General features: G+C 38.2%; 4 protein-coding genes across 4 annotated transcripts; 2 read left to right on the top strand and 2 right to left on the bottom strand.

Annotated features, from left to right (window-relative positions):
• Positions 1-344: 344 nt before the first annotated feature.
• LOC149713470 (chitin deacetylase 7-like) lies at positions 345-3340 on the bottom strand. Its single transcript, XM_089848208.1, has 4 exons — positions 2364-3340; positions 1900-2115; positions 1430-1763; positions 345-1359 (listed from the first exon to the last, which is right to left on the bottom strand). The coding sequence occupies exons 1-4, from the start codon at positions 2419-2421 to the stop codon at positions 486-488; spliced, it is 1482 nt and encodes a 493-aa protein (XP_089704334.1). The 5' UTR covers positions 2422-3340; the 3' UTR covers positions 345-485.
• LOC149713469 (putative glutamate receptor) lies at positions 3085-5730 on the top strand. The gene is made up of 8 exons (XM_089849544.1): positions 3085-3433; positions 3603-3694; positions 3763-3850; positions 3945-4097; positions 4223-4346; positions 4410-4627; positions 4975-5273; positions 5335-5730. The coding sequence occupies exons 1-8, from the start codon at positions 3389-3391 to the stop codon at positions 5567-5569; spliced, it is 1254 nt and encodes a 417-aa protein (XP_089705670.1). The 5' UTR covers positions 3085-3388; the 3' UTR covers positions 5570-5730.
• Positions 5731-7282: 1552 nt separating this feature from the next.
• Positions 7283-9733, bottom strand: LOC149713468 (chitin deacetylase 7-like). Its single transcript, XM_089848216.1, has 4 exons — positions 9221-9733; positions 8809-9018; positions 8340-8673; positions 7283-8269 (listed from the first exon to the last, which is right to left on the bottom strand). Exons 1-4 carry the CDS (start codon positions 9276-9278, stop codon positions 7405-7407), a joined length of 1467 nt encoding a protein of 488 aa, XP_089704342.1. The 5' UTR covers positions 9279-9733; the 3' UTR covers positions 7283-7404.
• A 379-nt stretch (positions 9734-10112) lies between these two features.
• On the top strand, positions 10113-12663 carry LOC149713467 (uncharacterized). The gene is made up of 2 exons (XM_089848230.1): positions 10113-10666; positions 11718-12663. Exons 1-2 carry the CDS (start codon positions 10292-10294, stop codon positions 12630-12632), a joined length of 1290 nt encoding a protein of 429 aa, XP_089704356.1. The 5' UTR covers positions 10113-10291; the 3' UTR covers positions 12633-12663.
• Positions 12664-14144: the final 1481 nt, after the last annotated feature.

Here is a 14144-nt window from a genome sequence, read left to right as displayed (position 1 = left end):
AAAAAATAAAAGAGTAGACCTAGCTCCGTCGTTCAGATTTGTGCTTGGTCTTGGCCTGGTTTGGCTAATAAGACCATGGCGTAGCATTTATTAGGGGTAACTTTAGGATAGGGGCAAAAGCTACCCACGTATTAATTTCATCCCGATGTTGAAGGTGAAATCCTATGTCATAAGTAGTGATTAAATAGTAGGATACACTGTCTTCTAATATTAGTGTAATGCATTTGAACATAGTTATTTATGTCAATTGCACGGTAGGCCTAATAAATATTCACTAAATGCGTATTTATATTTCACCAAAGTAATTATAGCTTGGTACTATAATGTGGCCTGAAACTTAGATCCGCTTATCGTATGAATGGTTGAATAAACCGCAATTGTTAAAAGTAAAAAATGTTTTTAAAGCAAATAAAATTTTAATTCAATTTCAAATAGATATTTACACAGTGAAAATTGAATAATTTTTACTTAAAATTGGTCTAAGTTTACTCCCACACTGAACTTTGGTCTTCATCATACTCGTCGGGTTCTTCGAAGTCTTCATTCGTTTCCTCATCAGGCACGATATTTTCGAGGTCGTCTACTCCTTCCGGGTTACCAACCCACGGGTAGGCCTTGGGACAACTGGCGCACGTTTGAATGTATCTAGTTTCTTCTTCGCCCTCAAAGATGAACCTGGCGACGCAGCTATTTGGACTGTCACAAGGGGTGGGCTTGGGTTCGTCGCAGGCGAAGGCAGGATGGGTGCCGGTAGATGGGTTCTTCACCCAATCGAGGGCTCTCTTGATGCTAACAAAATACACATCCTTCAATGTTTGAGCAGTCTTGACGAATTTCAACAGGGCTTGGATTTTGGCGTCGCTTTGGAACCAGTTGGAAGTCATGTAGATACCGAAGGGAGCCATCGACTTGCGGCCGTGACGTTCGAAATTTTCCATCAAGAATTGGTAGATTTGGTCCGCCTCTTCCTCGAAAACGCACTGATCGGCTAAGGCGCAGCTGCCTCCGATACCATCTTTGCTGTACATCATGTTCATGGGATATTCCCAGATACCGGGAAAGGAGTGAGTTGGGCACGTTTTGGAACCGATACAACTGTGAGGCATCCTGAAGTCGAAGGTGTACGGCCAAACAGGACTGGCGGTGTTGACGGCCAATGATGAGTCGTAGGTGAGACCCAACCCCTTGGCGACAGTCAACACGGCGTTTCCACCGTTCTTTAGGAAAGGAGCCCGCATACCAACGATGGCTTTCTCACTGATGTTTCCATACTTGGCAATGATGTTTCTCAGTCCACCGATCTGGTCTTTCCATTCCTCCTCGGTCGCGGTTGTCCACCATTCCTCGGGTTCTCTGCCGCTATTCAAAAGAAGAGACAGCACCTAACCTAACGTCGGAAATATGGTGTAATGGTATTTTCACTACTCACTATATGGATCCAAGAGCGATTTCGTGTCCACGAGCAGCCATGTTTTGTACCAAGGCATAGTTGGTATAGCTGTGAGTGATGAAGAAGGTGAAACTAGAGGGACAACCGTTGGGGTTGGTGGTGGTGAAGTTCAAAACTTTGTTGTAAGTTTCCATGTTATAATCGTTGAGTGCTCCGTCGAAAGACAACGTGATTATTCTTGGGACTTGCGACTTTTCAATTTTCTTGGGGATTTGAATGCCTCTTTTGGTGCAGAAGCATTTCGGGAGAGTACAAGCCATTTCATCGCATCTGGACGCCACCAAAGAATCGGGAGTGGTAGTCACGATTTCGGCTGAAAATGAAACGCAATATTAAGACCACATTCTCACACTTTTGTTTCGTTGGAAATATTTAAGGGCTCCTGTCTGAGGCCCTAGAATTTTACCAACTGTCTATAAGTTAACACGACTAATTAACATTAAACTTACGAAGAGGTACTGGCCCGCACTTGAGGTCATTTGTTTTTCTCATGCAATGCTTCTTGACGTCATCAAAATGAAGTCCAGGTGGACAGTTTTGCAAATAAGGATGGTTTTCGGAGCATAGGTAAAAGACTTTGCAATTTCCCGCTTTCCCGAACATGCCCTCGGGCCGGGGACATTTGTAATTATCAACGTCATCCTTCACCGGCGGCCTTGTCAATGCTAGCAATAATTAAAGAGACAAATACTATTCACGTTACTTGTTATTACATGGAATCTGGAAGAAATTGGTGTCGCGCAACTGAGTTTGTTAGATTACATTTGAAATACACAATTAAGTTTGCCCAAAGTTTAATACGAGACAACACACTGAAAGGACACTTGTGTTCTTAGTTCCTAAATAACAAATCCAAACAGTTTCAAAAAACTTGCCTGTTTTCCAAATTTAATAAAAAGTAAACATAACTTACCATAATGGATTGCTCCAATGCAAAAGACGATGGAGAGAAGTAGCCGGAGTGAAATCATTTTGAATCTTGAAAACCCTGTTAGGAAGATTATGCTTCGAATGATAATAATAAAGCTCTGAGGTTTGGTATTTATAGTATTGGCGGCCTGGTCACGTGACGTAATCTTTGTACCTACCAAACCAAAGAGGGTAAAAGCACGAGGAGTAGAAGCTTAAAGCTTTAACAGGTGTTTAGGGAATTTCCCTTTTATTTTTAATTTCTTTGTTCAATTTATCATATTTCAAACCACTAAGAGGGCAGGGAAAGAAGCGAGTGCAAACCGGAAGTTGAGAGCAAAACGATCCAACGAGAAAACTCTACAGAGCAGCGTTCAACTCCTGTCTCATTTATACCCTCTTTAATCAATCTAAAATTTGATGCTTCTGCAGGGACCTTGTATGTGTAGAGGGATAAGAAACCTTTATCTTTCTGTCTACATTCAAAATCTTCTGTCGAAGAGGGTCATTTTATCTTGGAGAAGAGAGAGAATTTGCTTCTATTTTCAAAACACGCTACGAGGCTGCACTTAAAGGTAATCTGGGAGACTTTCATTGCTGTATATGGAACACGAAAATTGCTACACCAACTTTTGATTAAAATCGGTAACTGAAGGCTATTATCTATATTTAAAGTCACGTTTTTGTACAGTGGGCATCCATGTAGCGGCGCCCTACTACAAAGTGATTTTTATGCAAAAGAAAACACAATTGCGGACATATTAAAGCTTTTAAGGGAATGCGTGAAAACTTGAAAAGAAATAAATGTTATGGAAATTAATGTATTCTTCACACGATTTCTCAAAAGGTCACATCTGAAGGATAAATACAGGAAAAATCGAACATAGGTGAAAATAAACTTAAATAAATTTCCTATCGAAATTTTGCCGTTTGCATACATTAAGTTGCAGCCATCGCGCCTAGAAATTGAAAGCAGTAATTCCAACACGAGTGTACGGACTAATTTAATCTAAAGAAAGCAAAGACATAATGAACGCCCAAATTACAAAATACTACACTGCAGTCTTTCGTAACGTGAGTTTCAAGTATTTATAGTTTTAAAACTCTTCCCACTCTCCGAACGATTGTATGCCAATCCCATGATCTTTGAAATTGTTAAGAAGGTTTTGGGTAAACTCCTTCCTTTTATAATCTACTTTGACCATGTCCTGGCAGAAATTCACCGCATTCTCTTTGTTATCAGTTTTCACCATATGTTATTGTGAATGACCAAGGAGATACAGTTGGCTATATGATAAAATTCCTCCGTGTTCTAAATAGCTGTGACAATATCAAGTAATAAAAGTCAGTTTTCAAGTTATTTTTTCAATCCAATAACCACATTCCTCAAACTATTTTGGCAGCGTTACTATAATTCCGAGTACGGAACAAGTTTGGGGTGTGAAAGTTGGCAATTCGTGGAATGGGGTTCTTGGAATGCTCCAGAGAAATGTCAGTCGTTGTGTAATTCGAATTACGCGACCAGATTTTTCTTATTTTAATGAAATATTTCTTATTTTAATGCAATGAACACTTCCTAACGCAGGAAGGAGAATTTACTTTAAACCCATTGACCCTGTCCCAGAATCGTTACAATGCCTTCCCTACCTCGCACCCGTTTTTGGTTGAGAGGACGCAAATATTATTCGGGACAAATCAATCAAACGGAAATGATATTTACTCTGTTGTTGACAAGTTGGTAAATTAACTTTATTAATTTCTAAATAAAATTGAAAAAAAAAAATATATATATATATTGCCTTGAAATTTGTGACCATAACAAAAAAGTATCGAAAAATTATAATTGATCTTTGATTAATGTAGATAGTTGTGGTTCTTTGTGGACTGGCTCTGCTGTTTTACGTGGCGGGGAAACTGAGCTCCAAATACGGAAAAGTGAAATCAGAACTTCCTCCCATTTTTTTGTTGCAATGCCTTCTGGGAACGAGTAAAACCTTTTCTAAGAAACTCTTTCGTTCGTTTTAAAATTTTAACCGTGTCTTCTTTTAAGGTCCCCAAAGTTTCAAGTGCAAGGGAATCACTCGGTTTCTGTCTGTCGTGTGGAGTCTGGGTTCTTTCGTAGTATGGGTGTTCGTATCTTCGGAAATAACATCGCAGTTTTCGTACAAATCGGAAGCCCTTCCCTTCGGCAACATTGACGATATATTTCACTTTCCGGATGCAGATCCTTTTTTGGTAGAAGGATCCGCAACCTGCAGTTTTATTCAGGTAATTTTAGAAAGCAATGGGGTATATAAATGTAAACTACTCGGATGGAGCCTTTTACTGAAGTGGTCTGTTTACCTGGATAAATGAACGAAAGAACCAAAATTTTCATCTTCCACAATATTTACTTCAATGATTTTCAAATCAAACGTAAAACACCATAAATACAAGGCAACTTACTAAACCCATAGTAGGGACACTGCTAGCCTGCTAGATATTGCTGGGGAACTAGGAATTTGGTAGTGCAGCAATTGCGAAAATAGGTTTGTGAAGACAGGTCTCCTTCAATGCCCTTAAAAGAATTTGAGATAAGATAAAAATATTGACTTGTTTTTAAATTTTCGTTTCAGAAAAACGCATTGACTAGCTCCGCTTTCGCGGAAGTAACAAAGCGAGCTGACGCTAACCCTCATTTGTGTTACCAAAAAATAAGCAACTTAATAAAAAATACCAATATTCATGGGGGAATCGAAAATCGAGAGAAATTCATCATCTCGTCTGACGCTCTTCTGTGGAATTTAATCAAAGCCAGATACGCCAAGACAGGAAAGTGTAAAATGAGATTAAGCAAACCTTTAATGACAACCTATAGGGCGATGCATTTCAACAGAAACATTTCGAAAACCCTGATTGAGACAGTCAACAAAAGGTTAGTTTCTACATTATAGCTTCGCGTTAATTACGAAACAGTTAAATTTTTCTTTTGTCAGATTGCGCCAGCTGACTGAGGGTGGTTGCTACGAGGACTTGAACCCATCTCTCAAAGTGGAATCGCATCCTTGTCAGACAGTCGAAGCACCAGAAGATTTCGTTGTAATCAATGTCAAAGCTTTTAAGGCCATTTTTCGCGTCTGTATCCTGGGCTTCTCCGCCTCCTTCATCGTTCTCTTCGTGGAAATATACGTGAACACATTGAAGGTCAACATGTGTCCACCTAAGGAGTGAAACCTTGAGACATCTGCCTTACTGCACATCAGTGCGTCTTAAAGCGTTCCGTAGCGTACGCGTTTGAAATCACGCCGAAGCTTTTATAATTATAGTAAATAGTAATTAGTAAGCTTTAATAGTAAATGTAAAGAAATATATTTCCACATGTTGAAAGCTAACGTGTTTGCAAATTAATACATAACCATTTATCGTGCGTTTAACAACCAATGCTATTGTAACACTCGCAACGATTCAGGAGGAAATCTTTAAGACTTTTACCGTAACTTTAAATAGTAAATGCAAAGAAAAGATACATTGCCTTTAAGAAACGTTCGGAATAGATTTGAAAATTTCCCAATTCAAGTCACACCGAAAATCTGAAAGATTTCATAATCTTGGATGAGCTGGCGGTTGACGTAAAAATTTGTTTGTTTTCAACGTTCTTGGATTTGTTAGTTGCACTACTTTAGGAAAAAATTTCCATTCCGAAGAAAAAAAAAAAGAGTTAAAACTATATTAATTGTGAAACTTCTATAGAACTTTGATAAAACTTATTTCGACACGCCACAATATTCACTTATGCCAAAATTAAAAAGTGTAACGCTCTAATGCAAAAGCTCGGAAAATGAAGTCCAAAAATGGTTATGGTTTTTTTACTTATAGTTTGCGTTCGTATGAGAGGATAGATCCCTTCGAACGAAATTGAACCCATGCCAAGTAAACATTATCATGACGGAGGGGGTTCTAGTCTGGTGTGCCGGTTCGGGTGTTTCTTGGGTCCGCCCTTGGTTATGTTTGTTCCTTGCCCCGTACCGTGAAAGTTATGCTCGGAGGCCTCGCTTTCACCCATGCGTCTTTCCGCTACTGTCAACCCTCTGAGCGTGGCCATTGATTTGCGTCTGTGAACGTCGAAATTTTCCATCAAGAATAGATTTGGTCCGGCTCTTCATCGAAAACACACTGATCGGCTAAGGCGCAGCTTTCTTCGAGACCATCTTTGCATGTTCATGGGATGTTCCCAGATGCCGAGGAAGGAGTGAGTTGGGCACGTTTTGGAACGTTATGCACGACCGCCTGGCCCTCGCCCAGGTGTTGCCTTGGCAACCCTCTGGGGGTCGCGTATACACGTCTGGACCGTATGGCACTGCTGTGCTCGGAGAGAACACACCGTCCTTTCGGGCCTAATGCTTCCATACTCCTTCCCTGTAACCGACCTCCACCTGGCTGGACTCGACACCGACGGTGGTTTTTTGCGAGCGAAGGCAGGTCTTTGGGCTCTTTCCTCTTTGTATATCAATATTTTTTTTTTCATTTTTAAGTCTCAATAATTAGGGAAGCTGTTCTCTCTCGTGTTCCGCAACCACCTTAAAAAAGAGGTTATGATCCTAATTTCTACGCCAGTAATTTTAAATTTGAAACTCGTGGATCAGGTGGGCCATTGCCTGGTTCGTATATTATGGCTAGTGCATAGCTATTTTTAGAATGGCGCAAAACATGCCCACGTATCGATTTCATAAGTTGTTGAAACAGTAGGATAAAATATTTTCTAATTTAAGTTCACTGCATTTAAACATCGTGATCTCTGTCAGTTGCAAAATTATGGTTGTTAGTATTTAAATTTACGTAAGTAAATATTATAAGTTTGGTAGTGTAATTTGGGCTGAGACTAAAGTTATCGTACGCAAGGTTAAATGAACAAATTCAACCGAAATTTTTGAAAAACATAGAAAGTATTCTTAAAACCAATAAAATTTTAATTCAATTTCTATTAAATATTTACACACTATATGGAAATTATGCCCGGCAAAATTAAATAAATGTTTATTAAAATAGGTCTAAATTCACTTGATCTATTATGAATATTGGTCTTCATCATACTCGACGGATTCCTCGAAGTCTTCCATCAGTTCTCCATCAGGCACGGTATTTTCGGACTCGACCACTCCTTCCGGTTTACCAACCCACGGGTACGCCTCGGGACAACTGGCGCACGTTTGAATGTATCTAGTTTCTTCTTCGCCCTCAAAGATGAACCTGGCGACGCAGCTGTTTGGACTGTCACAAGGGGTCGGCTTGGGTTCGTCGCAGGCGAAGGCAGGATGGGTGCCGGTAGATGGGTTCTTAACCCAATCGAGAGCTTTCTTGATGCTAACAAAATACACGTCCTTCAATGTTTGCGCTGTCTTGACGAATCTCAACAGGGCTTCGATTTTGGCGTCGCTTTGGAACCAGTTAGAAGTCATGTAGATACCGAAGGGAGCCATTGACTTGCGTCCATGACGTTCGAAATTTTCCATCAAGAATTTGTAGATTTGCTCCGACTCTTCCTCGAAAACGCACTGATCGGCTAAGGCGCAGCTTCCCCCGATACCATCTTCGCTGTACATCATGTTCAAGGGATATTCCCAGATGCCGGGAAAGGAGTGAGTTGGGCACGTTTTGGAACCTATACAACGGTGAGGCATCCTGAAGTCGAAGGTGTACGGCCAAACGGGACTAGCGGTGTTGACGGCCAATGATGAGTCGTAGGTGAGACCCAATTCCTTGGCGACAGTCAACATGGCGTTTCCACCATTCTTAAGGAAAGGAGCCCGCATACCAACGATGGCTTTCTCACTGATGTTTCCATACTGAGCAATGATTTTCCTCAGCCCACCGATATGGTCTTTCCATTCCTCCACGGTCGCGGTTGTCCACCATTCTTCGGATTCTCTGCCGCTATTCAAAGGAAAAAACAAATATTAGGCTAACGTCAAAAAAATGGTGTAACGGTATTTTCACTACTCACTATACGGATCCGAGAGCGATTTCGTGTCCACGAGCAGCCATGTTTTGTACCAAGGCGTAGTTGGTATAGCTGTGAGTGATGAAAAACGTGTAACTTGCGGGACAACCGTTGGGGTTGGTCGTGGTAAAGTTCAAAACTTTGTTGTAAGTTTCCATGTTATAATCGTTAAGTGCTCCGTCGAAAGACAACGTGATTATTCTTGGAACTTGCGACCTTTCAAAGCTCTTGGGGATTTGAATGCCTCTTTTGGTGCAGAAACAATTCGGGAGAGAACAAGTCATTTCATCGCATCTGGACGCCACCAAAGGATCGGGAGTGGTAGTCACAATTTCGGCTGAAAATGGAACACAATATCAAGACCACATTCTCACACTTTGCTTCGTTGTAAATATTGAAGGGCTCATGACTGAGGCCCTAGAATTTTCCCAACTGTCTACAGGTTAACACGACTAATTAAGATCGAACTTACGAAGAGGTACTGGTCCGCACTTAAGGTCATTTGTTTTACTCATGCAATGCTTCTTGACGTCATCAAAATAAAGTCCAGGTGGACAGTTTCGCAAATAAGGATGGTTTTTGGAGCATACGTAAAAGACTTTGCAATTATCCGCTTTCCCGAACATGCCCTCGGGCAGGGGACATTTGTAATTATCAACGGCATCCTTTACCGGCGGCCTTGCTAGGAATAATTTAAGAGACAAGTTGCAATTGTTATTACAAGGAATCAGGAAGAAACTGGTGTCACGCAACCGACTTATCTAAGAAATTGAGTTTCTTAAGATACATTTGAAATATGCAATTTAGTAACAACGCACACAAATCCTAAAAGATTCAAGAGACTTGCCTGTTGTCCAAATTTAAAACAAGTAAATATAACTTACCATAATGGATTGCTCCAATGCAAAAGACGATGAAGAGAACTAGACGGAGTGAAATCATCTTGTAACTTGGAAAACCGTTTAGAAAGATTATACTTCGAATGATGATAATGAAGTTTGAAGATTTTGTATTTATAGTAATTGGCGGCCTAGTCACGTGACGTAATCTTTGTACCTACCAAACCAAAGAGGGTAAAAGCAAGAGGAGTAGAAGCTTAAAGCTTTGACGGGTATTAGGGAATTTCGCTTTTATTTTTAATTTCTTTGTTCAATTACCCTCCCGATATCACATTTACCATATTTCAAAAAAAAACTAAGAGGGCAGGGAAAGAAGCGGGTGCAAACCGGAAGTTGAGAGCAAAACGATCCAATGAGAAAACTGTACAGAGCAGCGTTCAACTCCTGTCTCATTTACCTTTTTAATCAAACTAAAATTTGACAATTTAACTCTGCAGGGACCTTGTATGTGTAGAGGGATAAGAAACCCCATATGTTTCTATCTACTTTCAAAATCTCCTGTCGAAGATGGTCGTTTTATCGAGAGAGACAAATACCTTCTATTTTCAAAACGCGCTACGAGGCAGCTTTTTACGTTTGGGAATGATCTTATATGAAAGGTACAACTTCAGGGTAGTGCAGTTGCATTGTTTCATTAAGAACAGTTAAATTTAAGTATTCATTTTTATGATTATAAATGCATACTCCGACTTACGATCTTTTATCCTGAATATAATACTGTTGGACTTACGACGTTTTAGCGTGATTTCAGCCATGAAGAACGCCATGGACTTACGTTGTTTTACCGCGGATAGAGGGAATTCAATACAAAATAATTTAAAGGCGGGATTTAGCCGGAATTTATAACTGTATCTAACGTCATATTTTAGTCTTATTTAAAACTTTGAAAATGATTCTATGATTTTTTTATTTTTCCATTAAGTACCTTCAGAAATAAAAGGAACAGTGTAATTAATTACTAGGAAAGGCGTGACTTTCATTGGGTTTATATTCCTAATCTATAAATTTCCTTGTACTTGTCAGAAATACAAGAAAGAAAAAAATCCATAAAGCCCCATGAACCAAGGCTCTAATATATTTATCTCAAACACATGGATTTTTCTCTTGGGCGCCTGCGTCAGTGAATATATACAAGAACACGCAATCAACGATCATGCACTCGATCTTGTTGTATATAATGAAATTCTCGCATTATACGTAGATTTTACCATCCAATTCAACATGAAAGCTCCTTCAAGATTGCTTGTGATTTTAATTAAATCTTGGATTATATGTTGCGTAGTAATTGCGGATTACTTTTTTTTAGTTTTTGCAAGAGCGGTTTTCGTCGATTATGGTACTTATGGCCGTTGCGTTGGTTACTTGCTGGTGGGATTTGAAGTAAATTTCGCTGTATATACTTTCGTCACAAAGTGGAAAAATATGATGCAGGTACATATATATTTTTTGAATATTTATTCAAAATTATTTATTTTCTATTTTTCGGGCCTCGCAAACAAATTAGCTTATAGTTTTAGTTTTAGTTTTAAAACATTTGTATACCCGGGCTACAAACACACAATCGGACAAAACACCGTCGCAAAACTAGGTCTGGTTATGTAACCAGACCTAGCTAAAAATGAGTGTATAGTGTTGGAGCAGGTCCCAGAAGAGCAGTTCCCGAAATAGCAACCGCGATGCCATAAAAGCCGCGGCGTTTGTTCAAAACTGCTGTTTTGGGAATTAGCCGATTTTTGAACAATTCTTAACTCTACAGTTTACCTTACCGATTAAGTACAGCCTAACCTAACATTACCTGACCTATATTCGGGTTATCTAAACTGACCCTAATACTACTGGGGTTCAAGTAACCAAATTCAATCTATCCAAACCTAACCTCATCTAAGACCTATTTGATACAAGCAACCAAGTTTTGGCCTAACCAAACTTAATTAAGTTCAGCTTACCAAACCTACACGGTTACACCATCTTAAAAGACTACCGTTTATCACTTCTTTGTTGCACTGCTCTTTTGCATGGGAACTGCTGTAACGGTACGTCGCGTTTACGAGAACCACTGTATACAGAACTACCGTAACGGTTTAGCTGCGTTTTTGGGAAACGGCTATTAGGGCAACCGCGGTTATGAGGACCTCTATTATGAGATCTGCTCATACAGGAAGTTCAGGAACTGCTTATATGAGGGCTTCCCTATAAAAACAGTGTACTTTAGTCCTACCACCCTTTTAGAACACCCTTGATTTTGAACGTTTACCACAAGTTTAACAATTATTGTCGTCAGCTCAAGATGTTTTAAAACATTGGTGAGCCCAAAAATTTGTTTAAAATATTTTACATGAATTTCTGAGAGTGCACTAGACTAAATACGGCAAATACAGAGAGACGAGGCGCATGAATATAATGATAAATCTCCATTACCAGAATAAGCTAATAACGTTTACCGTGTGTGTTCATCTCTTTTCTGTTTCATGTTATTTTAAAGATATTCAAGAAACTGAGGACAACAGTTTTGTCAGTAAACGAAAAAGCCTACTTTACACTGAAGAAAAGATTGCGGAAATTTCTTATTGTAATTTTATGTTTCTATGCCCTAGAAATTATAACCGGTTCCATTGAAGCTACCAATTTTACCATCACGACCTTCAACTCGTCTACTTTTATTAATACATCTGATTTTACTTTCTATTGCTTGGGCTGCAAAGTTAAACCTTCGAAGTCTGTTATGGTTTTTGAAAACTTTCTAAAATTTTCGTATTTTATCGTATTTCCTATCTCTTTTCAATCTATTTTGTTATTAATAACAATACCATTCATCACCATAGTGAAACTCACTGAACAAACCATAAAAAACCTTAAATCTAACATAAAAGAAATAAATTTAACTCAAGACCCTTCATCCCAGTTTATGTCAGTTAGAGAAAAGATTCTTAAGCTCTCCAAGTTACTGGAGAACATCAACACTAATTTCAACATTGTCATTTTCGTCTACTTTGTCTGCACACTGATTTCCATATCAATGAATGTCACGATGACAATTGAATACTTTGATTACGTCAGTTATCGGTTTTCGGCAATTGCGTACTTTATGGAGTTGTTAATCTGGGATGCAACACACGTGTGTTTGATAGTATTAATAGGAGGAAAAATCAAGGAACAATTTGATACGTGTGGAATATGTGTTTCCGATATTTTAAACAAAGGATTGGAGAGGAGATTGACAGAAGAAATTCTGATGTTGTATTTGCAACTTCAAGCTCAAAGAATTGAACTTAAAGCTGGGTCATGTTTTGTGATTACTAATAAGTTGATTGTGTCTTTCTTTGGCGTCATTGGGACATATACCGTGGTCTATTTACAGCTAAACCCCAGGATTTTAAAAATTGTTCAAGGGAGTTAGATTGAAAGTGCTATAAAGCACGATTAATCGAATATCATTATTAACTCAGCGTTTCTTTTTTCCCAGATGTAGTATAAGATACAAAAGCATTAATAAAAGTTTTGCACTTTAGTTGTAACCAATAAATAATAATTATTCTTAACTTGAGGTTCATTTAAAGTTTCTTAAGCTATAGTTGAAGATTGTAGTTTTCATTTCATTAGTTGAACAAATTTGTTTTAATTGTCAACAGATAAAAACAAGTCGACCAATTAACTCCAAAAATAAAGTTTTAAGTGACATGTTATATACGTATCTTTTTCACAATAAAATTCTTAGGCTTAATTAATTTGAGTGCATTGTCGCAAATATTGTACAGAAGAATACTAAATACAAATTACCGTCAAAATATACAGAAAAGTACTGACGCGAAACACAAACCTAATAGAAATGCAACATAATTTTTTTTTAATTTAGCTTAAATAATTTTACCAAATTTTAAATTTCTGAAGGTTCTTGTATTTTACATGATTAAGGGATATTTTATTTTAACCTGACAAAAGGGTCTTGTACATAAATTGCAAAAAATTTTGTATTTTTCTAATCATTTGTTTCTATATAGCTATTTTTAAAACAGTACGTCTGATTCTAAAATCCATTCAGACATCAAAATATTGTAATATTGGAGAAAATAGTTATGGTTATTTCCTATTCTTTATTAGTCGAAAAGATAAGTTAAAAAACATTAGACACAACTGCCATCAGTTTTCACAATTGTGTTTTGCAAAAAAATGAGGTTAACGGTAATAGTTAGTATAGGGCGCTGTAGGTTAGCTGTGGCATAGGGGCTAGCCACCACCCCTCTATGCATTGTAAAGGGACCCACCTGTAAATAAGCCACAGGCTTAGTGTCGATATCCCTTCATATACAAAAGCTTAGAAAGCTTAAATGATACATTAGATAAGCAACTATAAACAGTTGTAACAAAAAGTCAGTTTTCAGCCTTCAAAATTATTAATTGGCGCTAAGCTACAGAGAGCATGACAAGATAATATTTATGCTACAAAAACAAATTTTATCAGAATTCCTATTTGAAAGAAGTGAGAGTGTGGTTCACTTTCTGAAAAAAATATAAAATCTGATTATGTGAAATCCATCGAGAATTAGTGTAGTTAAGGATCGTCCAATATCAAAATTCAAAACACTGCATAAATAATTTTTCTAATTTATATGCTAGCGCGTGAGATATTTGCGCACGCAAATTCCCACTTTATGGAAAGATACATTGAAATAAGGTTTCTTTTTGATGGAAGTTAATAAGCCTTAGTAAAGAAACAGTGCCTTTAATTTCAAGGACCCGTGGCTTTCATATTGGCTGGATTGCAAATCGTGTTGTTAATTAATTCATATCCTTGTCAGGTGTACAAGAAAAAGCATAATAATTATAAGTTCATGATGGAGCAAAATAGATATTCTATATAGAAATAATTACCTAAGTTGGAACCAATGTCACCCCCCCCACCCTTTTCTTC

This window comes from Phalangium opilio, unplaced genomic scaffold, assembly GCF_054372755.1.
Source record: "Phalangium opilio isolate 3A_F unplaced genomic scaffold, DU_Popi_V2 ptg000009l_1, whole genome shotgun sequence".
NCBI classification, from domain to species: domain Eukaryota; kingdom Metazoa; phylum Arthropoda; class Arachnida; order Opiliones; family Phalangiidae; genus Phalangium; species Phalangium opilio.
The sequence above is the reverse complement of the archived record's forward strand: the minus strand, read 5'-3'. Positions and strand labels throughout refer to the sequence as shown.

Excerpts from the sequence above, each read along its gene's own strand:
- LOC149713470 (XM_089848208.1), bottom strand. The coding sequence starts at position 2,421 with ATGATTTCACTCCGGCTACTTCTCTCCATCGTCTTTTGCATTGGAGCA. Across the intron at positions 1,764-1,899 it reads GTGCGGGCCAGTACCTCTTC|CCGAAATCGTGACTACCACT; the intron begins GTAAGTTTAATG and ends TTTCATTTTCAG. Across the intron at positions 1,360-1,429 it reads ATCGCTCTTGGATCCATATA|CGGCAGAGAACCCGAGGAAT; the intron begins GTGAGTAGTGAA and ends TCTTTTGAATAG.
- LOC149713469 (XM_089849544.1), top strand. The coding sequence starts at position 3,389 with ATGAACGCCCAAATTACAAAATACTACACTGCAGTCTTTCGTAAC. Across the intron at positions 3,434-3,602 it reads ACACTGCAGTCTTTCGTAAC|TTTTCACCATATGTTATTGT; the intron begins GTGAGTTTCAAG and ends CTTTGTTATCAG. Across the intron at positions 3,695-3,762 it reads AATAGCTGTGACAATATCAA|CGTTACTATAATTCCGAGTA; the intron begins GTAATAAAAGTC and ends CTATTTTGGCAG.
- LOC149713468 (XM_089848216.1), bottom strand. The coding sequence starts at position 9,278 with ATGATTTCACTCCGTCTAGTTCTCTTCATCGTCTTTTGCATTGGAGCA. Across the intron at positions 8,674-8,808 it reads GTGCGGACCAGTACCTCTTC|CCGAAATTGTGACTACCACT; the intron begins GTAAGTTCGATC and ends TTCCATTTTCAG. Across the intron at positions 8,270-8,339 it reads ATCGCTCTCGGATCCGTATA|CGGCAGAGAATCCGAAGAAT; the intron begins GTGAGTAGTGAA and ends TCCTTTGAATAG.
- LOC149713467 (XM_089848230.1), top strand. The coding sequence starts at position 10,292 with ATGAACCAAGGCTCTAATATATTTATCTCAAACACATGGATTTTTCTC. Across the intron at positions 10,667-11,717 it reads AGTGGAAAAATATGATGCAG|ATATTCAAGAAACTGAGGAC; the intron begins GTACATATATAT and ends GTTATTTTAAAG.